General features: G+C 46.2%; 1 protein-coding gene across 1 annotated transcript in view; it reads left to right on the top strand.

Annotated features, from left to right (window-relative positions):
- CARMIL3 (capping protein regulator and myosin 1 linker 3) overlaps positions 1-26,443 on the top strand; it is a 1,220,401-nt gene that overhangs the window by 792,940 nt on the left and 401,018 nt on the right. The window contains exon 29 of the mRNA XM_069238205.1: positions 10,469-10,603. Within this exon, the coding sequence (XP_069094306.1) occupies positions 10,469-10,603 (135 nt within the window). The remainder of the gene's footprint in view (positions 1-10,468; positions 10,604-26,443) is intronic.

Here is a 26,443-nt window from a genome sequence, read left to right on the forward strand (position 1 = left end):
CTCACAGGCTGCCTGTAAAGAACTTTTTGGAGACAGGTGCTGCAGCTTATGTGCCTGTGAAGGGGGCATGCTCGGAGACTCCTGTCATTCAGATCATGCAGGTGTGGGTAAAACTGATTTATGGGCCAGGCTGCCCCAGAGGAATTTGCTGACCATATAGAGCATCATCATTGGAACACTTTTGACTTTAATCAGTGTCACAGTGGGACTCCTGAGACTCGGACTCCTAGTGGGGCTTAACCTGAATGTTGCATGTAGTGAATGGGGACTAATCACCACTGCTTGGTACTCTGGAAACCCCCCTGTAAAACACAGGGCACTGTCTGTATTGTTTATGGATTTCTGTATTTTACTTTGTGCTCATACATAAATACTCCTTTTTTCATAAAAGCAAGTATTTGATGTGACAGTCATTCATTGCTGCTGCTAAACGTACTTTGAGTTGTGAGCCTTTGTCTATCTTTCCTTCCCCACCCCTCTCATGTCTAACACCCTCCCCCTGAGAAGGTTTGAACTGCTCAACCCCCAGTACCACTGAGAGTCAAGAGGCAGTTGGCCCAGTTGCTCAGGATCCATAGTAGATGGGGCCCCAGGACAACAGAATCAAAAGCCCTCAACCCTCATAGTTGGGCCCAATAGGTCCTGCTTGTCCCACAGCCCTCTGAACAGGGTTCTGACACGTCTACAATGTCTTCCATCTCAAGTATAAGATGTCATGTTTCATGTAACATTTTTAACTTGGAACCGGTGTTATGTCACATCATGCTACACCTGGCACTTGCTGTCTACTTCCATATAGTGTTGGACCTTTACTCAGTTCAAGGTATTTTGGGGTCCTTGTAGGTGTATGAATCCATTGAATTACCATACCGTTAGAAATAACTTAACTTGTAGCTAGGAGACCATTCTCTACCATCCTCTCTGACTAACTATGCTGTTATAGTGCACACCACCAAGAAAGGTCTCTTTGCATTGAGTTAATCTAAATGTGATTTCTGATGGCCACATCTAACCAGAGATTCCTCACCTTTTACATGTTCCCTAGATGTTAGACTGGATCCAAAAATTATTAGGAGTTATCTCTATTGGCCATTCCCCCTCTATAGATGTCACCCCATTCTTTTTGCCTTTAGCCTCCACTTTTTTTGCTGAACTTGTTTTTGCTTGCCTTAGGACTCTGTGCACTTTATCACTGCTAACCAGCGCTAAAGTGCTTGAGCTGTTTCTCATCTAAACATGGTAGAATTGCTTTACATCCTATTGGCATATTTCATTTACTTATAAGTATCAGGTAAACTGGTCCTACATGTATCCAGGGCCTGTAAATTAAATCTTACTAGTGGACCTGCAGCACTTGTTATGCCACCCACTTAAGTAGCCCTTTAAAGATGTCACATTCCTGCCATTGCAGCTTGTGTGTCCTGTTTTAAATTGCCATATCAACATGTCAAAATAAAGCTTTTGCCAGGACCAAACCTTCCTTTTTAATACCTGTAAGTCATCTGTACTTTCTAATTCTACACATCCTGGTAGAGAAAAGCTGCCTTCCCCATTGGGTGACATTGGAATCACATTCTTAAATTTAGTAAGCTGTAACTTACAAATAGAAACAGGTAATGCCTGCAGCCTGTGACTGGGTCACCTGACTGGGTGTAGTTGACAGTTGGGCCTTGCTTATTCCTCCTAGACAGGGACACACAATAGAGCGCTTGTGTGTGCCTGGATGGGCCAACACTGGCAGGATGGCAGCGTGGAGCTGGGCACGGCCCTACTTATACTTGAAAAGGCTATGTTCTGCCTCCACACAAAGGGCTGCATACACACTCTAGTTAGTCATGAACCAGGGCCGGGGAGGTAGGAAACTTGTGCACTTCAAAGAGAAACCTCTTGAAGTGTCTCCCACTTCAAAGGAGACACCTGGTATAATAATACATTTCTGGATCTGTGGAAAAAGAACTGCTGTGCTGCATACAGGACAACCACTCTGCTGGGCTACTGCCCTGATGGACTGCTGCCTTGCTGGATTGCTGTCCTGCTGAACTGCCTGAGTCAGGGGGATTGGACCTGCACCCTTAACCCAGACTCACTACAAGGGTTAGACTGCTGGCCTCCTAATCAGAGCCACAGGGAAATAACAAGCTCCCAATGAACTAAACCAGCACCCAGATCCAGCTGGAGCAAGCCCCTAACCCCAATGGTGCTCCTCAGATCCTGGAATCCTTGGTGTGGCCTCAGTGGAGCTGAATTGTGGTTTTTTGGTGCTTCATAGCTGCGAACAGGCCCTTTGGGGCCAAAACCTTGTTGCCCGCACAGCCATGGAGTTCCATCAACCCTACCCTTCACACTACAGCATTGTGATGCCAGGCCTTCTCTTCACGCTACATCGATGACCATCCATGACTTGCTTTTTGCGGACTTCTCCACCTCAAACAGGGCTCTTTGTGCTGGACTGAGAAGGTAACTTTTCAGTAGGACTGACCTGATCCCTTTATCCGATCCACCCTTCATCGTGGTCGACCTGAACTTGTGACTTTCTCTTGGTCTTGCATGACCAGATGACTGTGACTGTCTCTTAAGGCTTTTGAGTGCTATTTCTGCTTCTAGTTTTGAAACTGCATATCTCAGGTTCTGCTGATTGGATTTTTGTTGTTTTCGTCTTGATTTATTTATTAAATTCTGCTCTAGTTTTCTAAATTTGTGCTGGATTTTCACTTATTACTGTTTGAAGCACTGAATAGATACGTTACATATTGGACATGGAAAGTGGATGGTGGCAAGCAATAACACCGACAGCAGGAGGGGGCAAGCAAAAACAGGGACAGCAGATGGGGCAAGCAATAACACGGACAGCGGGAGGGGGCAAGCAATAACTCATCCAGCAGGAGGGAGTAAGTAACAACAAGGTCATCCGGAGGGGGCAAGTTACACAAAGGGCGGAGCACTTTGGAGGTCGGTGACTTGGGGGCCCGAGGAAACATGAAGGACATGTACACAAGGGAAACTGCTAGAAAAGACACACACTTTATTTGAATGATTAGACAAAAAGAAAAAAAGTAGCGCCTGATTAAGGGGGTAGTAGAAGACACAAGTGCTTGGGGCATGCCAAGTTCAGGGAAAGGCCAAACACTATCAGCAGAAGTGAATGCCGCATGTGCCAACATATGAAAAGCAAGCAGATGAGAGTGTCAATAAAGCAACGGGTGACCTCTAACCTCTCTGAGGTGCTGTCTCAGGCGAGACCTGAAAAGACTTTGCAGCTTCACAGCTCATTTCATTCTCTCCGAGAGATTGCCTTTCAGTGTAGCTTTCTGTTTCTTTCAGTAGCCACAGCTAGTGGCATGGTTAAAGGTGGTTTGTGATACTTCTACACAGTAACTAAACACTTTGTTGAAGACCGACACATTATGAGTGTGGCGGTTTGGTCTCTGCCAACCCGCCACATCCCCGCTCAGACCACCAGTGCGGTTGCACCCTCCGGGCCGGAAATGAGTATCTCCGGTCCGGTGATCCAATGAAAACTGCTGGCGGTATTATGAGCCAGCTTTTCTCCAGGGTTTCCGCAGCGGTAGCATCGCCACGAAAACCCTGGTGGAAAGGCTACTGGTGACAAGGAATTTCTTCCCTGTCACCGGCAGACTGCTCTCCCAATCCCCCCCCCAGCAAGCAAAATACCACCCCCCTTCAGGTGCAGCGCCCCCTTCACCCACCCACCCACCTTCAGGTTCAGCACCCCCTCTCGTTACCCCTCTCCCTGCATACATGCACACACACACAGGCACGCACCCCACATACGCATTCACTCACATGCATCCATACACACATTCACTTCAACATTCACACACGCATTCAACCATGCATACACACACCCATACCCCCATGCATACACACATGCATTCTAACACCCATTCTCTCACGCATACACACACCCATACCCACATGCATACAAACACCCATACACACACACACACACACACACAACACCACCCACCCTCCCACCTCTGCCCCTGTCAGACGCCTAATTTACCTTGTCCAGCGAGGAGGTCGTCAGGCAGGGAACGAGAACACGCACTTCCACCACCGGCAGCGCCCCGCCATCAGGACAACGACAGGCCATATTACAGGTTGTAATACGGCTGGTGGAGTCCTTTTGGTGGGGCGGGCCGTTTGTGGAACCGCCCATGCGCCCCCACCCCCTAGCACGACTACTGCAGGATTTCCGCCCAATATGTGGCAGAAATCCTGCAGTACTCGTAATATGGTGGGCGGAAGACCACCAGCACTGGCTGTCTTCTGGCGCCCGCGGCTTTGGCTGTCTTTCAAAAAGACCACCAAAGTTATAATGAAGGCCTTTGTGATATATACATATCTCCTGTTACTTATAAGTCATGTTTTATGTTCCAAATGCGTAAATACAAATGAGCAAAGTAAAAGTTGTGTAAGAAAAATGTACACAACATCTTAGACTTCTAAGTGGAACAGAATAAAACAGTATGCTGTATTCAATAGAACAATATCATTTTCTTCTGCAAATGGTGACTAAAAGCTTTGCAGAAATAATAAGACATATGTTGTGGTTAGGAATAGTGCTTCTTTACTTCACTTGTTGAAACTGTGGTTTTATTAGCATTATACCAGATGTTGTTGATGTGCTTTTCACAATTTTGAAAAATCTCTTATTCTCATTTATTTACTTTCACTGTGCAACCCCTTGTGTTGTATTATATGGAGCATTCGGGCAGCAATCTTATAATGATTTGGTAGTGGAAGGCTGCATACTGAACAAGTTACATACCTTCGGTAATGCCTTGTCTGGTAGCAACAATATCTAGCTGCAGATGCCTTAACATTTAATTTTCCAGGCATCAGACTAGGTCTGAAAGATTTTTCATGAGCAGTACCCCTACGCGCCAGTAGGTGGCACCGATCGGCTCCGCTCGTTGTCATCACCACGCCAGAAGTGATGTCCGCATCACCTATATAGGCGTCACCTTGGTGCATTGACATCAGTTACTTTTCACAATTTTCCGTGCCAGGAGCGCAGAGCCAGGAAGTTTTCTGACATTGGGGTGTCCAAGCGAGGGCCCTGGAGGAGTGTATCCTTAACACTACAAAAATCTGTCTGCAGAGCAGGATGAATGGGTGAGTAGGTAAGGAATCTGCGGCTAAATATTGTCTCTACCAGATAAGGTGTTACCAAAGGTAAATTACTTGTTCATCTGATAGATTTCTAGCTACAGATGCTTTATCCTTACCTTGAATAGATACCCAGGCAATCCTTCCCTCCACCCCACCCACCTCCCACCCCCATGGCAGGCTGCGGACAAATTAGTTAAACTAGAAAGTCCTGCAGGACCAAACAGGTGAATCCCTGCAAACCTGACTATCCGGGCAGTAGTGTTTGGTAAACGTGTGCAGGGATGCCCACATTGCTGCCTGGCAGATGTTCAGGACTGGGACTCTACATGCTAACGTAGTGGTCGCAGCTGTGGCTCTGGTGGAATGAGCCCGCATGCCCTCAGGGGGATGCTTCTTGTCTAATGCGTAGCGCACTTTGATGCAGAGAACGACCCGTCAGAAAATAGTTTGTTTCTGCCCTGCCCAACCTTTCTTCGCACCAGCATATCCCACGAATAACTGGTCATCCACTCAGAACTCTTTTGTGCAATCAAGGTAGAATGACAACACTCTTTTTGGGTCTGGACCGTGAAGTTGTTCCTCTTCTTTAGGTGGATGTGGAGAAGCTTAGACAGTGGGCAAAGTGACAGATTGGCCCACATGAAATGATGTCAAGACGTTTGGGAAGAAAGAGGTCCCAGTGTGAAGCACCAGTTTATCTGGAAAAACAGGCAGTAGGGAGGCTTGGATGATAAAGTGTGCAGCTCACTCACCCTTCGGGCAGACGTTTTTGCAAGTGGAAATGCTGTTTTGAGTGTGAGCAGCTGGAGGGGACATCCTCATGGAGAAAGGACAAATGATTCTCTGTCAGCCGTACTTGAGATGGAGGCTCAGGGGGAGGGCTGATTTGAAGGGAAGGGAGTAGCCCCTCTGAATGACCTGTGAGACCCACCTGTCTGATGTTATGGACTGCCAGTGGTGGAGATAATGGCTGATTCTGCCACCAACTGGACACCCATGATCATGTAGGGCAAAATTATGGGGGCTTAGGGACTGTGGCTGCACAGGTGCGTGGTAGTAGCAGACCTCCGGCTACCTGACCTATGGGGTCGGTATGAACCATGTCCTCGCCTACCCATAAGCTGGGAAGCATGCATTGGAAGGTGGTTGGAATAGGGTTGGCGCGGCTGAACGCCCCTTCTGTAGACAGGAAAGTGCAAAAAAGGCAGACTTGGGATGACCCAAGGCAGCTGAGAGGTCCAAGAACTTTTCTGTAGCCCAATAGTTTTTAAAGTGCTGCAGCACCAAGCCTGTCTTGTCTCCGAAGAGACGATTGCCATCAAATGGTATGTCCATAAAGGAAATCAGGACATCCAGTCAGATGTTCTCAGGCAGGCGTGGTGTCAAAGATCCACCATTGTGTAAACCACTCTACCCAGCGAGTCGGTCATTTCTAAACCACACCTAATGGTGAAATTCGCTGCGTCTCTCCTTTCATTTACCTCTTGGGAGAGAATAGTCTGGGCCTCCTCCTGGACCTGTAGCAGCACCTCACAACCATGTCACACAAAGTGTGGTAATGCCAGCCTAATAAACATGCAGTGTTCATTGACCACAATACTAGGCTGGTGGAAAAAAACATCTTCTTTCCGAAGCTATCCAGCCTCTTGGATTCCCTGTCAGGGGATGCAGCATGGAACACGTCATGGGAGATAGAGGCTTGGACTACCAAGTTTATAGGGGTGGGATGTCGGGTGAGGAAGTTTGGGTCCCCAGGTGCCGGGAGGTGGTGGAGGACAATTGTCCTGTTCACAGGTGCCCCTGTGCTGGGCTTGGACCAGGTTCCCAGTAGGACACCTTTTAATGCTTCATTGAAAGGGAGAAAGGGCTCAGAAGAGGAAGCTCCAGGCTGCAGGATTTCCATCAAGATGTTAGGGGGTCATTCTAAGTTTGGCGGGCGGTACGCCGCCAAATGACCGCTCCGCGGTCAAAAGACCACGGGGGCCATTCAGACTTTCCCACGGGGCTGGCGGGCGCCCGCCAAGGGAGCGCCCACCGGCCCAGCGGGAAAGGCCCTGCAACACAGAAGCCAGCTCCGAATGGAGCTGGCAGTGTTGCAGGGGTGCGACGGGTGCAGTTGCACCCGTCGCGATTTTCACTGTCTGCTATGCAGACAGTGAAAATCATGCTGGGGCCCTAAGGGGCCCCAGGACACCCGTTCCCGCCATCCTGTTCCAGAAACAGGCTGGCGGGAAGGGGGTCGGAATCCCCATGGCGGCGCTGCTTGCAGCGCCGCCATGGAGGATTCTCCCAGCCGGGGCTAATCCGGCGGGAAACCGCCGGACCCGGCTGGGCGACCGTGGCTTTACAGCCGCGGTCGGAATACCACATGAAGCACCGCCAGCCTGTTGGCGGTGCTTCCGTGGACAGCCACCCTGGCGGTCTATGACCACCAGGGTTGGAATGAGGGCCTTAGTCTTGACTGCCACTGAAGGCAACTCAAGGTCTAGAACCTCATCCACCCCATTTACCTCCATAGCATATGTTGCTCCCTCCTCTGTAGCCACAGTAGGGGAGAAAGCATGGCAGCATCTGGAGACATATCCAGTCTGCTAGCCAAACACAGTTCCTCACACCAGTCAATGCTTTCCTGGCCTTCTAACTGGTGTTCTAATGGGTCCAGTGACCCGCCCTTTTCTTTCCCAAGTCCTAGCTCTTCAGAATAAGGTTCAGGCACTGACCTAGGACACATGGGTCCTATCAGCATTGGTCGACACTGTTCCAGGTTTGTGGCGCATTCGAAAACCCACATGGGGCTGGCTGCACCATGAGTATCGGTGTTGGGACTGGCGTCAGTGAAGGTTGCTGTGGCACGACCGGTGCCTGTCCAGATCTGCGTTGGGATCCAGATGGGCCAGTCTGAGCCAGGGCTGGAGCCACCGGGGCAAAACCTGATGGGGCCACCTCTGACCCCACAGAGCCTGAGGCGCTCTGGAAGGGTCGGCTCGCTCAAATACGCACTACATGGCCTTATGAATTTATTTTTTATTTTTATCTGAGTGGGTGTCGCTCTGGCTCCCAGAAAAATGGGGAGGCTCTGAGTTGAACCTGGCAATGGCTGTGAAGAACCGTGGCTCGACGTTCGCCGATGTTCTGTTGTTGTGTCAGCTGACAGAAGGGTGCTTCTTATGCCTCTTTCCGAAGTGGAAAGAAGAGGTCTTGGGGCTTCTGGAGCAGTCCTGTGACCTTCCCCTCGATCAAGGCCGAGATCATCTATGAGTCGCGCGAAGCAGCATCTGCTGCCAGACTGCTGCAGCTTTAGGAACCTCTCCCTCCAAGCATTAGATGCCATGGCCCAGCAGTCCAAGCAGGACTTGGAGTAGTGGTTGTGCTCAAGACACCACAGACACACTTGTGTGGATCCATAACCGACATGGTTCAGTAACAGGCACCACACAGTTCAAACACTGTTTCAAAGACATCCTTGACACACCAGGAGGAAAAATTTCTCAAAGACAAAGGCGACAAAATGTCGAACAAAAGCCTGTAAAAAATGACAGAGTAGCTCTTCTCTGGATCAGTGCTAACTGGTGCAGAAAGAAAAGAACTGATGTCAGCACACTGAGGTGGTGCTGATATGGGTGACGTGGGCGGCACTTCCAGCATGGACAATGCAGATGACGCTGTGCGGAGCTGATCAACGCCACCTACCTGCATGCCTAGCTAGTGCTCACGAAACATCTTCCAGACCCTGGCAAATTTAAAGGTAAGAAATCTGCGGTTAGAAGTCTCTATCAGATCTTACAGATTGCTGCCATGTCTGCAAGGAAATTCTGGCAGACTTTCAGTTCTAAAGCAATGGGTGAATTTCAATGACAACCTGATATTTTAGGATGATCATATGTCACCAACCACCAGTGTTGCAACTGAGAAAATTCCTTTTAATAACAGTGAGTTTAGATGTCAGCCAATCACAGTTGCTTAATGACTATGTCAACTTGTAACTTGTGGCATAAGGACACAGGAATTTCAGAAGTCATTGGCTTATAGGCAGAGAAAAATTCATATGTTTGTATGTGTGAGAGTGGGTAGTGTGATAATACACTTTTCCTCACTGTCAGTGAGACACATTGTGTTGTGCATTGTTCTCCAGTAGTAAAACTGGACTATAGACACAGTAGAGGGAGGCAAAGATGATGATTCAGGCTGGGCCTGTGTTGCCTCAGAGTTCGACCCCTCTTAGTACCACATGCATTTAAGTGTCCGCTGGTCTTAACTCTCAGTCTTTAAAAACTAGGGTTACTGTTATATGCTGAAAGAGTAAATGTTTCCTTTTGCTTTTAATGAGTTGTTTTAAAGGAAAGTGGTTAGAAAAAGAGAGACTTTTTTCATATGTGCAGAGATGCAGGCCACTACTTTTGGGGGGAGGGGACAACTCTTGAGTGGATTAATGAATTAACAGAGTGTGGTTGACTAGTTTCTAATGTCTTCCTAGTTACACTGAATTCACTTACACATGTTCTGTATTGTTTTGGTGAATGTGGTAAATGGGGAATGATTTCCACCTGTTTTGGTGTGCATAGCACTGGTATAATGGTTTTATTGTTGTTTTTATTATCAGTACTGTTGTCTGAAGCTTCAGAATGTTAGATTGTTGTAGCTTCTTAGTATTCATCACTGTACTAAGTCACCCTTTCACCCGACTTTCCATCTAACCGTTATCACCTGCTAGCTTTTATGCATTCCTGTGCACTTTGTTTAATTTTAATGTATTCTTTTAAAATGGCCATCTCAGTAGATTCTGTATTGCTTCACTCTATATCCTCCTGTCACTTACTGGGCTGTAAAATCCTCAGTGCTGAGGACCTCAGCGAATGTTAGTGCCATTTATTTGATTTGTGGTATCACATCCTCTTGGCATTGAGGGTTGCTCTGGCTACATAGGTGGTTTCCATTTACTAGTGGAGCAAGTTTAATTTTGGAGGGCCGAAATCATGGTTCAACTTTTGTCAATTAAAAAACCTCATATGCTATTGAAACTCTGGATTGTGTGGTACTTGGCCAATGCAACTATTAGAGGCTCAGATAATAGTATCTTCTTGCCCTATGACAGCTGGTAAAAAAAATTGGAGTGTGAGTGAGATATTTGAAAGATGGAGAATCTGCAGAGAAATGGAACAGTCATTAGAGACAAAAACATTACTGAAGGTACATGCAGATGGTGATAGTGCACACCATTTTAGCAATAATGACCCATGATGAAGAGCTCTGATTACAAGTAAGTATATTTTCTATCCCACATGTAGAAGCACTACAAAGCTATTTAAGTGTATGCTCTCTTTGTCCTCTGCAGTCTCGTCATATCATGGAACTGCGTAAACTGGCTCAGCAAGAAGCTGAGATTCTGGGAATGCTGCAAGAACTGCCCCCGAAGAACAGTCTGCGAGAGAATGAGGAGTTCACTGATGATGAGCTCTCCCACAGCATTGTAAGAAATTTTGCATAGCTATTTAATTTATTTTTATTAACTGCATGTTATTCCTTTTAGTTGATTGTTGTATTGCTTGAGACAGAGACTTCAGCTGCAGATTCCTCTCCTGTCGAATACTCTCCAGGTGTCCGACTAGATCCAGAAAGTTTGCTGCAGTACCTGTACGCACCAATAGGCCCGCCATGTTTCTCCGCACTGATGCTTTTCTGCTCTAGAAATGGAGTGTGGAGCCTATATAGATGCCAATCCCATTGACTGATGTCAGTTATTTTCTTTTGCCGATTTTTAGCTTCCTCCGCTCTCTTTGAGACCCTTAACCTCATTCAAAATGTGGTTTTACAGTGCATAACAACATCACCTCCAAAAGCTACAGGTTTTAAGCCCTGAACATACTGTTGCAAACAAATATCTGTGGCAGATCCTCACTAAGTTTGCCCGTGGTGCTTTGCATCGAGTCAGTACTCTAAGGTGTTTGTGCATCGGTGAAACCAAAGGTCATACGTGACTGTGAGGTGTAACTATACATCACCAAGCACAAGAAGACACCGCAACAAGACTGGTCGAAGATGAAAGTTCTCTCTCAGTCCTGTTCCGGTTCCAGAATTCTCTAGTTTTTCCAGAGGTCATTCCTCATCACGTTCAAAAACTTCAGGTAGGTTGAACAAAAAACACAAGAAATCTAAGGGGGGCTCGGCCACTTCCTATATATCTCGATCTCACTACCAAAGACGTTCCTGCAACCTGTTCCGGCACAACCAATCTATCTGGTGCCATCCACCCACTTAAACAGATCGAAGAGTTCTGAGAGGCTATGCTTGTGCCAGATTCACACTCTGAGCCCTTGACCGGCTGCCCCAAGTAGCAGTCTTCACTCCGCCTCTGGCACCACGATCCACAGCAGGATCTGGCCTATCAACGTTGCCACCAGTTTGGTCTCGATCGAAGATACGTCCAGCCATTGTGGAGGCTCCGTTGCCTCTATTTGATCCTGCCTCCATATTGACAAATGCTTACCCTGCATTCCCTGTTGGGAGTGGGTTCGGATAACAGATAACCATGTGGCGTATGAGATTGGCCAACCTTACCACAATGAGAATTGGTACGACCTGCAGAAGACTTGTGGTCTTCATAACTCCCCTGAGTCTGGACTCTTGTCACCCCTAGGCTCTGCCACTGAAAAGAGTGCTTCTTGTGCCATGGTTCTGCATAATGCAGCCAAAGTCCTTGACCTTCAGCTTCCCACCTTGGAGGTCAAGACCAATGTTCTTATGAAAGTTCTTCTACTATTACAGGCATCCAGTGAGCCCCTTTTATCATTTAACAAGGCTCTTATGAATACCTTCTTGGAGGCATGGGTCAAACCTTACTCTGACCCCTCGGTCAACCACCAAATTGCACAATGCCACTACTCTACGCAAAGCAACCCTACATTTTTATCTCCATATTCCTCATCTGAAAGCTTGGTGGTGCAGGTGTCTTCAAGTAAAACTAACCCCAACACATTACTAAGGTCTTCCTCCGACAGTAAGTCAAAATGAGTTCAGGAAGAAAGTTTTCTCGTCCACCAGCTTTGCACCCAGGTCGCTAAAAGCTAGCTGCCTGTATTCTCATGCTCTTTGGGAATTGGTGGGTCAAGATTCCGGCTGGTCCTTGATAAAGCCACACAGGACAGTCGTGACACAGCCAAGTTCACAATTCATTGTGGTTCGGACACTACAGATTCCATCAGGTAGACCATTGGCACAAGTGTTGCAATTCGCCGCCATGCATGGCTGTGGTGAACAAGTTTTCAGGGAATGTCGAGTTGTCCCTCATGGACATGCCATTCAATGGGACCCACCTGTTTGGGGGCAAGGCAACTGTGCTCTCGAGTAGTTCAAGGAGAGCAGAGCCACCCCAAGCTCCCTGGGCTTATCTGCCCCACCTTGCCAGTGGCATCAGCCCTACCGTTCCTTCGAGAGGTACCCCATACCATCAGTCAGCCCAATCCCAGCAAGGCATGCAGCAGTTTTGCTGTTGTAGCCAAGGCCCCCACTGCCCCCACAGTCAAGTTCATTGAGCCACCCAGCCAAGTGCACCCCCTGCAGTCCCATCTTCCTAGCCTCTTTAGTGTACCCCAAGAGGAGAAAAGCCACATGGTTGGAGACAGGATCTGACAATTCTTGCTGGGTTGGTAGACCATAACATCAGACATGTGGGTCCTGCCAATTGTTCACAAAGGCTATGTTCTACACTTTCTTTGTGCCCTGCTGCCCCTCCCACTGTTTTTCTAACGACAGACAGAACCATCTTTCTGGTTTCAGCAGGAAGTGAAAGCCCTTGTGGCAGAAGGGGCTACCAAATGTGTGCCCTTGCCAGAAATAGGATGTGGTGATTAGTCATTCTATGTTTGATTAAAGTTCTTCATCTATTTAGACCTGTGCCCCCTCAACACCTTCCTCCGGAAAGAATTTGGCATTGAGAAAGAGGAACATTTTCTTACATTTGACATAAGGACACAATCCTTATCTATGCAGACTAGCGTCTGAGGTGGGGAATGATTACAGGAGCATGCACAGAAATGTAAGGAATGTGGTTTATTATATGATGCGGTTATGCAACCTTATTGTGTAATAAGCCCACAAACCCGTCTTGGGTCCAATCAAGGTTGTTTGCAAAATCCTAGCTCAACCCTGGGTAGCTGTGTCTTCAAGCAGCTGGCTTTGTCAAAGGAACAAGTGTAAAGAGTTTAGAAGTACCAAAACAGCAAAAATAAGAAAGAAATATGCCACAAAGAAACTTTGACACCAATTTACAAAAATAGCTCTTATTTTTAGGGTCGAGTCTGCGTTGCATGCGCTCGCGCATGCGTTTCGCAGCGAGACTCTTTTGTATTTAGAAAAGGGCTTGGAGCCCTGTCAACTTCATGTCAGTGTTTTTTATTGGTTCGTGGGCTTCCCTAATAAAATCTGCTTTATTTTCATTAGTCGAAGGCACGCATATGTCATGCCTTTTCCGGTGGCTGTGCCCTCCTCCAGTGCAGCGACCAAGTACAGAAAACATGCGAGGCTCGCTGTTTTCCATCGGGCTCGTGGACTTTTTTTTCTCTAATTTACGAGCCCGATCTCGCTTGGCAGAAGTCAAACGATTTACATACTTGATTTCACTTTTTCAGGTTATGTACATAAATGCACTTTTGCCCGATAGGTGAAAAGTCAGGTTAGGAGTTTACAACGCGATCAGCTCTAACATGAGCAAACGCGAGACCCGTTGCATTGTAAATGCTTGTTATGAATGGTTACACACCAAAAGGAACAAAATCCACTGGATGGTTCTGATGTATAAATTATCAAGCAAATCATAAATCACCGCTTTTCATTCAAATGAGCAAATCAGCATTGGCAACTACCGCTGTTAGCAGTTTCTTGGAAACCCTTTGGAAATGTTTGTTAAGTTGTGTTTGGTTACTCTGGCCCACTTTGAACATTGAACTCCAGCAGGGAGCACGTCAAGGGGGCCAATAAGGCTTGGACATAGCAGGACAGTTACCTTGCAGTCAGAACAGTCTCCAGTCCAATTCCAGGGCCTACGGGCAAACTGCCATACACATCAATGAAGTGGTCCTGATGCAAGGTATACAGGATGCTGAAGGATGCTGTGGATGCTGATCTGGTGACAGTGGTCTTCCTGGGTCCATCCCTCGGTCCAAAAACACAGTTGGCGAACTCCAACTACAGAGATCAATGTCCCCTGAAGTTGGATCGAAGTCCAGCCAAAAAACAATTGCCACTGGTCTCAAGTTACAGCAAAACCAGCGGTGCTTTTTAAGCGAGGCTAGTGTCCATTTTAGGCAACCAAACAGCACTCCAATCACTCTCCTGGTTCCAGCATACTTGGGTGCAACTTTTGAGGGTCAGGCTTGGTTTCCCAGGCTGCCCATTGGCAGTAAAGCTATTGTGGCTACCAGCTTTTCATGACAGGCTGCTTTAGATTTATGGCTCTGTAGCTGTAATAGGAAGTCAGCCAACTAACTCTTGGAGTCACCTCTTCTGTTGGTGGCTCGGGATTACTTTTCTTTGGGCAGGCACAGTCGTCTCTTTGCTAGTCCAAGATCAGCAGGTACAGTTTATTCTTTGGTGCAGCCTCTCTTTGCCAGGTCCAGGGAACAGCAGGGCAGTCCTTCTTCAGTCCACTCTTCACTACATACGTTATCTGAGTGCCAGGGGTTATCACGTTTCTGCCCATATTTGCCCTCGTGAATATGGTGACTGCTAGCCAACGGACACCTCCTGCCTGATGTTGACTTGTGGCATCTAGGTGTCCAGAAAGCAATATTCTACCCACTCCCAAAATGGCAGCACCCTTCCCTGACTTTGTGGAGTTTGGTAGCACACCCTAGAGATATGACTACCTGAGGGCTACATGCACAGGAAAACTGGTTTGGCCACTGTTTCCCCCTGTCTGTCCACAGCGCCAGCCTGTCTTCCAGAACAAAAGAACTACCCCTGTTGTGTGTATCCACCACTTGCCCTTCAAGGGTGACTTCCTCTTTGAAGCTTGCCTATTTGGATCAAGCCCTGTTTGGCCTTCCTGCCAGGGAGAGCTAAAACGTCTCCCAACAGCAGGCCCCTTGTGTTCCTTTCTATGAGTCAATCACACCGCCCCCCAGGAGGGCAGAAGGCTGGTCACTTCAAAAGTTTGGGCAACAGTGTGGCAAATGTCAAAGGTTGCTGTATTCCCAAAGGTTACTTAAATTCAACTTGAGCATCAAGTCAGGTTTGTTGCAACAAATCTTTTGCTACCTTGAAGTACTAACTTTAGTGGTTACATTCAGAAGTTAGCACAGTTGAGTTGTCATTGTATAACCCTGCACTCGCCAATAGGGCTATTAGCATTTTTCTACAGTAAAAATGATTTTTTTTTCTTCTGTACAAATATGTAAAACACATGTTCCTCTTTTTAATATATAACACCCTGCATTAGGGCTTAAATGCCAAATTCGAGTTATCAATTCTAAAACTGCCTGGCCAACCAGGAGTGAGAGGCTGGGAGTCTTGCTTTGCTTTGTCACACTTGTGGCCCAATAAGTACTTCAGTCCATGAGGGGCATTTTAACCTACAGGCCCTGGGTTCCTCTGGTACTATATACTAGGGACTTCTAAGCAAGTTAGTTTATGACAATTGTGGTTAAGTTAGCTTGTGCCAATTGTTGATGAAACAATCAGACATATACCTTTTAACGTTCAGTGCACTGCCACTGAGGTCAGTTTAGCAGACCTAGTGCACTTTCAGAGTAGAAAACCAGCAGCATCAGTCCAAACTTTATGGGTGATCATGAAAATAGTGGTGTTTCCTTACAAAAACAATACGTCCTCTGTGGTGTCCCATTCCTTCAGCCCCCTGTTTCCCCTCCCCCCCTCACCAAGTTGCCTTGACCACTTCTACAGCTCTGGTTACTACCAATTACGTGTGGCACATTAATGCCCTAATCTGACTCTAGAGGCTGGAGATAAAGTAGAATGTATAGAAGGCACTTTCTTGTACATGTACCCCCCAATGTCAGCAAACAAACATAACCCTTCCCAAACCTGTTAATTATGGTTAAATAGGTGGGAGAGGTCCAGCCCTACTCACAGAGAGAATCATGATTCAGCCCAGCTCAGGGCTTGGTCAGAAAGAAACTCACAAGGCCCTGTTGGTCATGGTGATGCATGCATCTGTTTCTATCTGGTAAGACAGTATCACAAACAAAACCTGCAAAAAAATGAACGATAAACCATCAACATGACAGCCAGACTCTAACTCGTGCCTCTGGAAGGACAATTCAGTAACACATTTGTTGCTAATCTACATCTCCCTCTAGACAAGTATATGCATAATGATAATAGCATGGGTATCACAGAGAGAAGCAAACTCAATACCCAGAAAGGTAACATACAGCCATTCAGCTGCAAGGTTGTTCTTTTAGTGGTGACCTAGACCTGTCCCCTCATGCCACAATTATTTGCAGGCCTCCCATGTCAAATGGTGATATACATGTGATGCATGAGGGTGGATGCTGTCTTCCTGTCTGGACTAGAGACATGGAAACCATTACCTAGCATTTGATTCAGGGACATTGAGTCTGGTGATGATCCCAAAGATTCCACAAAGTCATATTGATAATATGGTGAGTAGTATACTGAAGTCTTGCCTTCAATCTTGATGAACATTACCGCTGGGTCCAGGAGGTCATATTTCATGTTCGGTTTTTTCTGCCTAGGGCATAAAGCCATGAGCTTCTTCCTTCTGATGTTGGCATCTGCAGAGTAGTCAGCTGAAATGTATATTTTTTGGTTGTCATATAGGATGGGTCATACTTCTGTTGAGTCCCTATCAGGATGGCTCTTGCATGCTGATGGTAGCAGAATTTGATATGAAATGATAGGGTGTGGTTTGTAATGGATTGGCAGGACCAAAGTTGTGTACCCTTTGAAATTCCAATGGTTCTGAGAAGGTATGCTAATGGCCTCGGCAACAAGTTGGTGAGGAATTTGATCATGCCTGAGACCTCTAGTTGCATCAGGAAGCCATAGACTCTGACATTATGTCACCTAAAGCAATCCTCCAAATCGGCAACCTTAAGGCTTGGCCTCAGTCCTCCATCAAGTCCTGTTGTTGCTGGCTACCTTTGAGCCTCTTTTTGGCTTTGTCCAGACCGTATGTAATGTCTTGAATTCTTATGACATGTCAAACATTTTCCAGTCCATTTTTGCCAACTTCATCCCTAGAGATTTCCCTCATGATGGTATCTAGTCACCTCGGACATTTTAACAGAGTCCTGTATTGTTTTTTGTGACCCAGAGAAGCTTTCAGAGGCATAACTGATGGAATGATGACATGGAGAAGGTGCAAAGTCACAAAATAGTGTAGTAGTATCTTCCGTAAGTATGCAAAAAGTGCAGCAGAAGTGTCTCAGAAACCACAGTGGGACATCAGTGCATATATCTAAGTGCAAAAGAGTAGGCAAAATGTGAACATTACACAAAATGGGGGGAACATCATCCACACTGCTTGGAATGTCTTTTTTTTACATCCGAGTAACTTTGAGTTTTTACAAGAAAAAAAAGGATAGTTTTTAAATAAAATATATAGCAGTTAAAGGTATAGGACTCTGTGATAATAGCCATTTGTTGATGGAAGCCCAGGTTTTTGTGTAATATAAATCAAGATGTAATATGATAGTACAGGACACATCAGGTCAGTTTGCTCAAGTAAAATTGGCAAACAAAATGAGTAAACAAACTAAGATGTTCACAACTAAAGAAAAATGTGTGAAGTTAAGTAAAGCAAGAGATGAATGAGGGGAAGTAGTGATTCACACCTCCTCTGGCACTAAGGCCTTAGTCGATATGCCAACTCAAGACAGAAAACCTTTTGGACTGCAATCACCCCACAACCCACTCAGCAACATTTTGAGTGAAATATGTTTCAGATAACAATCGATCCTATGAGACATCACAGCGATAATGGAATTGCCACTTTCTTTTATTAAGGAAAGGCACACAAAAAATTGCCAGGGAACAATATATATTTAAAAGACTTATTTTAAAATCAAAATCCTGTTTTGTGCACGATATAAATTTTAACTGCAATAAATATAACCCAAATGACAGCTGCAATCTTTATCAAAAGTGTGAACAGTAGAAAATACTCTAACATACTAGCAATGTATCTTTATAACAATCCCACCCACATTTTTTTCATTGCTAAATAAATCTTAGCAGCTAAAGAAGGCTTATTTGATACTTGCATACCTGTTTGGACAATAAAGCTTTATGGCTATGATAATAGTTCGGTCTGCCATTCTTGCCTGCACTTGCAGCTGGGCTGATAAGTTTACCAAGTAAAGGCTGAATGCCTCTTGTTGTGTTTCAGCAAAAGCTGTTGATGCTTTTTTGCATGGCGTCTCTGGTCTGTGTCCCCTGGTACAATGTACCTCTCTAATCCTTCATACCCTGTGCTGAGCTTCTATATTTAGTCATTGTAGAATCTCTCAATAAGCATAACACGGACTGGGGTCCTTTTACTTATTTTCATTCTGTGAGTCTGTGTTCTCTGAACAATAAACAAGGAACATGGGTATCCACTTTTCATGAACCTTGTTCACAGATCAATAACAATCATTTTGAACAGAACAGGTATCTCTGATTAAATACTGTGAGTATGTTCAAGCAGACCTGATTATCACATTGCAAAGCAAAATGACAGGAAATAAACATGTACTCTGTATTAAGCATTGACATTCACATCTAAATGAATAACATGCGTAACCTGAAAGGGAAATACCTAGAAAAGACATGATAGTCATAACAGTAGGAAAGGAGGGAAGCGGGAAGGGGAAAGGGATGGACCTAATGACTGATAATGGACCGTGAATAAGTTGGTAGGAGTCCACTGGGAGTGCTGTGTGTGAGGATGAAAGGACCACAGTCTTGGGGAGCTATGGGGGTTTAGGAGAGAGCGTGTATTTGTCCAGTTTCTCCCAAAGGTTCCTTTTGCCACATTCTTTAATCAGTTGAGGATGTTGTCAACACTTCTTCTAAATTGACTCCAGGCCCACCTTGTGTGACCTGATACTTGATTAAAGTATTTCCTCTCCAATGGAATGGATTTTATACCAATTGCTATCATAGTGCCTAATAAATCTATATAAGCGTTATAGAGTGATTCTGTAATGAAGGGAGTAAAGGCTCCCATTGTGATAAGAGCTCGGTTGGGGGTTATGTTTAGTAGTTGATAGGCATGTGTACTGATGTCCTTCCAGAAGCCTTTGTCTAAAATAGCAATTAAGTGACCTAGGTCTGAGGTCACCTTGTTTTTTCATGCAGCCTAAGCACAGATCATAGTCTATTAAATTCAGTTTGTATAGTCTAAGAGGTGTACAGTGTGCCTTGTATGCTTTCCAGAATCTACATTAGGCTAAAGAAGAAGTGAATTTGTGGCAGGTTAATCTAGTCCAAATGTTTGCCGAATTTAAAGATAAGCTATTATGTGGGTAATCTTCTTTGCCAAATTAGGAAGAGTATGTGAGGGGGTATGGATTTATTTCAATGTGGTTTTTTTATTTCTAGAAAATTTGAGAAGTTCATTTTATTTAGATCGAATGAGAGCTTAATTGAAGAGAATAATAAACTGTAATTTTTCGCAGCCTACGGGTGTTTTACTAGAAGTGATTCCTTATTGGCCCATTTGCTAAAGAAAAAGGTTTAGCATGTTATTTTAATGTCTTGACATTACCAGTGGGAGGCTAGTGTAGAATGTTTCATTTTGTTATTAATTTTATTTGTCTAGAAAGTGAAGAGCAAACACAGTCCCTGTGAGGATTATTGATAAATAATGTGTACCTGTCTTTTTCATTGAGATGAGTGAAGTTAGAGTGAGCAGGTGAATTCATTTTTGTGCTATTTTGAGCCATGCTGACAGGTACTTATTTGGTTTTGTGAGTCACTGCATACCTTGGCCCTCATTACAACATTGGCAGTATTGAACGTCTACCACCACGGCGATGGCTGCTAACATACCGCCAACATAGCTGTGGCTACCAGCCAGCAACGCATATCATGATCGCCGGCCATAGCGGCGGATGGTGGTAAGGCGGCGCTGCTGACAGCAGCACCGCTACGCCAGCAAAACACCGCTGACCGTATCATGAGCAATGATACGGCCTGGCGGTGTTTTGCTGGCGGCAGCGTCGCGGACCGTCTCCAGCCGGAGGACCCCCTGCTAATGCAGTTTTGCGCCAAAAAAATTAGCGCCGGCTAACGCCATTCTGAAGTGCCATGCGGGCGCCGTATTTATTCAATGATGTTAGCCGGCGTTAGCCGCCGGCGCTGCCTGGTGTGCGTGAAAAAAAATGACGTACACCAGGCAGCGCTGGCGTAGGGGAATATGGAGCTTGGGCGCCAAAAAATGGGGCAAGTCAGGCTGAGGCAAATTTTTCGCCTCAACCCGATTTGCGCCATTTTTTTCCGACTCCCAACCCCCATTGAAATGACTCCTGTCTTAGCAAAGACAGGAGTCATGCCCCCTTGCCCAGTGGCCATGCCCAGGGGACTTCTGTCCCCTGGGCATGGTCATTGGGCATAGTGGCATGTAGGGGGGCTTAAATCAGGCCCCCCTATGCCACAAAAAAATAAAAAAATAAAATACTTACCTGAACTTACCTTAATGTCCCTGGGATGGGTCCCTCCATCCTTGGGTGTCCTCCTGGGGTGGGCAAGGGTGACAGGGGGTGTCCCTGGGGCATGGGAGGGCACCTCTTGGCTCCTTCCGAGCCCACAGGTCCCTTAACGCCTGCCTTGTCCAGGCGCTAAAAAACAGCGCAAAAGCGGCTGGAAGTCAATTTTTTGACCCGCCCACTCCCGGGCGTGAATTTTGCCCGGGAGTGTAAATACGGCGCACATGCCTCGGAGTCAATTTTTTAGACGGGTACGCCTACCTTGCATACCATTAACGCAAAGTAGGTGTCCACGCTAAAAAATGACGCAAACTCCATGGACTTTGGCGCTAGACGCGTCTAACGCCAAAGTATAAATATGGAGTTAGTTTTGCGTCGGAATTGCGTAAAAAAAAACGACGCAATTCCGGCGCAAACAGAGTATAAATATGCCCCCAAGAAACTCCAGAGAACAGGGGCACTGTTCAAAAACGGCAACAACTTTGCAGCTTTCTAACAACTTCCACAGAATTCTGTCTTCCTGCCGGAAGCGTGAGACTTCTCACTCTGCACCCTATGCCCTCGGCTCTAGCTCCAGAGAACAAACACTGCAGAGAGGACTCCCAGGCAACTGAGACAACGTGAGTAACCTGAGTTGACCCCCTGCACCCCACAACGATGCCTTTAGAGAGGATCCAGAGGCTTCCTCTGACCGCGACTGCCTGGTAATAAGGAACTTGACGCCTGGACCAAGCACTGCACCTGCAGCCCCCAGGACTGAGAGGAACCACCTTCCAGTGCAGGAGTGACCAGCAGGCAACCCTCTTCCTAGCCCAGTTGGTGGTTGGCCCGATAAGCCCCCCTGTGCCCTGCTTGCATCGCCTAAGTGACCCCCGGGTCTCTCCATTGTTTCCTTTAGCAAACCTGATGCCTACTTAGCACACTGCACCCTGCCGCCCTTGTGCCGCTGAGAGTGTGTTTGGTGTGCCTGTGTGTCCTCCCCCAGTGCTCTACAATACCCCCCTGGTCTGCTCCCCGAGGACGCAGGTACTTACCTACCAGCAGACCGGAACCAGAGCACCCCTGTTCTCCATAGTCACCTATGTGTTCTGGGCCCCCCTTTGACCTCTGCACCTGACCGGCCCTGTTTTGCTGCTGCAGTGACTTTAGGGTTGCCTTGAACCCCCAACGGTGGGCTGCCTATGCCCAGGAGATTGACTGTGTAAGTGCTTTACTTACCTGAAAAACTTAACCAAACTTACCTCCCCCAGGACCTGTTGATTCTTGCACTGTGTCCACTTTTAAAATAGGTTATTGCTATTTTAACCTAAACTGTGTGTACTACTGTTTTACATCAAAGCTCCCTACTTACCTTGCATTTTATGTACTCACCTCAAATCTTGAATCTTGTGTTTCTAAAATAAATTAAGAAAATATATTTTTCTATATTAAAACTATTGACCTGGAGTTAAGTCTTTGAGTGCGTGTTCCTCATTTATTGCCTGTGTGGATTAAGTAAAAATAGCAATTAAGTGACCTAGGTCTGAGGTCACCTTGTTTTTTCATGCAGCCTAAGCACAGATCATAGTCTATTAAATTCAGTTTGTATAGTCTAAGAGGTGTACAGTGTGCCTTGTATGCTTTCCAGAATCTACATTAGGCTAAAGAAGAAGTGAATTTGTGGCAGGTTAATCTAGTCCAAATGTTTGCCGAATTTAAAGATAAGCTAATATGTGGGTAATCTTCTTTGCCAAATTAGGAAGAGTATGTGAGGGGGTATGGATTTATTTCAATGTGTTTTTTTTATTTCTAGAAAATTTGAGAAGTTCATTTTATTTAGATCGAATGAGAGCTTAATTGAAGAGAATAATAAACTGTAATTTTTCGCAGCCTACGGGTGTTTTACTAGAAGTGATTCCTTATTGGCCCATTTGCTAAAGAAAAAGGTTTAGCATGTTATTTTAATGTCTTGACATTACCAGTGGGAGGCTAGTGTAGAATGTTTCATTTTGTTATTAATTTTATTTGTCTAGAAAGTGAAGAGCAAACACAGACCCTGTGAGGATTATTGATAAATATTGTGTACCTGTCTTTTTCATTGAGATGAGTGAAGTTAGAGTGAGCAGGTGAATTCATTTTTGGGCTATTTTGAGCCATGCTGACAGGTACTTATTTGGTTTTGTGAGTCACTGCATACCTTGGCCCTCATTACAACATTGGCAGTATTGAACGTCTACCACCACGGCGATGGCTGCCAACATACCGCCAACATAGCTGTGGCTACCAGCCAGCAACGCATATCATGATCGCCGGCCATAGCGGCGGATGGTGGTAAGGCGGCGCTGCTGACAGCAGCACCGCTACGCCAGCAAAACACCGCTGACCGTATCATGAGCAATGATACGGCCTGGCGGTGTTTTGCTGGCGGCAGCGTCGCGGACCGTCTCCAGCCGGAGGACCGCCTGCTAACGCAGTTTTGCGTCAAAAAAATTAGCGCCGGCTAACGCCATTCTGAAGTGCCATGCGGGCGCAGTATTTATTCAATGACGTTAGCCGGCGTTAGCCGCCGGCGCTGCCTGGTGTGCGTGAAAAAAAATGACGTACACCAGGCAGCGCTGGCGTAGGGGAATATGGAGCTTGGGCGCCAAAAAATGGGGCAAGTCAGGCTGAGGCAAATTTTTCGCCTCAACCCGATTTGCGCCATTTTTTTTCGACTCCCAACCCCCATTGAAATGACTCCTGTCTTAGCAAAGACAGGAGTCATGCCCCCTTGCCCAATGGCCATGCCCAGGGGACTTATGTCCCCTGGGCATGGTCATTGGGCATAGTGGCATGTAGGGGGGCACAAATCAGGCCCCCCTATGCCACAAAAAAATAAAAAAATAAAATACTTACCTGAACTTACCTTAATGTCCCTGGGATGGGTCCCTCCATCCTTGGGTGTCCTCCTGGGGTGGGCAAGGGTGACAGGGGGTGTCCCTGGGGCATGGGAGGGCACCTCTGGACTCCTTCCGAGCCCACAGGTCCCTTAACGCCTGCCTTGTCCAGGCGCTAAAAAACAGCGCAAAAGCGGCTGGACGTCAATTTTTTGACCCGCCCACTCCCGGGCGTGAATTTTGCCCGGGAGTGTAAATACGGCGCACATGCCTCGGAGTCAATTTTTTAGACGGGTACGCCTACCTTGCATACCATTAACGCAAAGTAGGTGTCCACGCTAAAAAATGACGCAAACTCCATGGACTTTGGCGCTAGACGCGTCTAACGCCAAAGTATAAATATGGAGTTAGTTTTGCGTCGGAATTGTGTAAAAAAAAACGACGCAATTCCGGCGCAAACAGAGTATAAATATGCCCCCAAGAAACTCCAGAGAACAGGGGCACTGTTAAAAAACGGCAACAACTTTGCAGCTTTCTAACAACTTCCACAGAATTCTGTCTTCCTGCCGGAAGCGTGAGACTTCTCACTCTGCACCCGATGCCCTCGGCTCTAGCTCCAGAGAACAAACACCGCAGAGAGGACTCCCAGGCAACTGAGACAACGTGAGTAACCTGAGTTGACCCCCTGCACCCCACAACGATGCCTTTAGAGAGGATCCAGAGGCTTCCTCTGACCGCGACTGCCTGGTAATAAGGAACTTGACGCCTGGACCAAGCACTGCACCTGCAGCCCCCAGGACTGAGAGGAACCACCTTCCAGTGCAGGAGTGACCAGCAGGCAACCCTCTTCCTAGCCCAGTTGGTGGTTGGCCCGATAAGCCCCCCTGTGCCCTGCTTGCATCGCCTAAGTGACCCCCGGGTCTCTCCATTGTTTCCTTTAGCAAACCTGATGCCTACTTAGCACACTGCACCCTGCCGCCCTTGTGCCGCTGAGAGTGTGTTTGGTGTGCCTGTGTGTCCTCCCCCAGTGCTCTACAATACCCCCCTGGTCTGCTCCCCGAGGACGCAGGTACTTACCTACCAGCAGACCGGAACCAGAGCACCCCTGTTCTCCATAGTCACCTATGTGTTCTGGGCCCCCCTTTGACCTCTGCACCTGACCGGCCCTGTTTTGCTGCTGCAGTGACTTTAGGGTTGCCTTGAACCCCCAACGGTGGGCTGCCTATGCCCAGGAGATTGACTGTGTAAGTGCTTTACTTACCTGAAAAACTTAACCAAACTTACCTCCCCCAGGACCTGTTGATTCTTGTACTGTGTCCACTTTTAAAATAGATTATTGCTATTTTAACCTAAACTGTGTGTACTACTGTTTTACATCAAAGCTCCCTACTTACCTTGCATTTTATGTACTCACCTCAAATCTTGAATCTTGTGTTTCTAAAATAAATTAAGAAAATATATTTTTCTATATTAAAACTATTGGCCTGGAGTTAAGTCTTTGAGTGCGTGTTCCTCATTTATTGCCTGTGTGTGTACAACAGATGCTTAACACTACCCTCTGATAATCCTACTGCTCGACCACACTACCATAAAATAGAGCATTAGAATGATCTAATTTGCCACTATCAACTTCTGAGGGGAACCCTTGAACTCTGTGCACACTATCTCTCACTTTGAGATAGTATATATATATTTTTTAAAACATATTTTTATTGTTTTAAAAAACAAGTCATACAGTTGTTGTACATGAGCGTTGTTTCATCGACATGCATGAAGGTACACAGCCTATATCCTTCCATATCGTCAATATTGTCAGGAAATTGTTCTGATCTGCACACCATGTGTAATAAACATCTTATACCATCACTGATGGTACTTACAATTGGTATGACATCTCATATTCTTTACAACTAACATTATTTTTAACTGCAAACTATTAACTAGACATCTTTGTGTTCTGGTAGAGTGTCCTATTACTGCGTCACTGGTTATTGTCTATTGTATCTGCTTGCTAGTGCGTATAAATTTATCTATGCAGTTGGGGATAACTGACTAGTTCTATTATGTATGGCAAGGGCTCTATTGTGAAGTGCTTAGTTCTGGTTTCATTGGTTTAATGGCGTTCGCCCTCATTATTGTCTTCCTTGTTCAATGATGTGAACGTATCTATTAATTCATCCCATTCTTGGGCTACGGGGTAGTTCCTAATTCTAGCATTTTCTTCCCTTCTGAGGGCAACTCCCTCTGCATTTCCCCACTCTATCACCTCCGCCTTCCACTGATTCACTGTAGGTGCTGTTGTGGCTTTCCATCGTTTAGTCAATAGGCGTTTAGCTAATAGAAGTGCCAGGTTTATTAATCTAGGGAGCACTTTCTTTTTCTTGGGGCGTGGGAGCATTCCCAGTATACACACTTCCATTTTACAATATGTAGCCTTCCCTGCTATGTTAAGTATGCTGGTTATATTTTCCCAGTATTCAGTAATACCCGGACAACTCCAGAGCATATCTGTGAGCCCTGCTTCCTCTTCCCTACATCTGGGACATGCTGAGGGAAGTCCCGGGTACAGTATATGTAACCTGTGTGGGGTGAGATATGCTCTGTGTAGTATAGCATATTGGATGAATTTAAATCTCGTATTACGAGATATTTGACTTGGATAGTTTAGGATGGTAGTCCACTCCTCATCTGACATCTCTCTTCCTATGTCTGTTTCCCATTTAATTTTTAGCGCTGTCAGAAGTCGTGACAAGTGGGCTTTCAACCCCTTGTATAGCCATTTGA

This window comes from Pleurodeles waltl, chromosome 6 (assembly GCF_031143425.1).
Source record: "Pleurodeles waltl isolate 20211129_DDA chromosome 6, aPleWal1.hap1.20221129, whole genome shotgun sequence".
Classification (NCBI taxonomy): Eukaryota; Metazoa; Chordata; class Amphibia; order Caudata; family Salamandridae; genus Pleurodeles; species Pleurodeles waltl.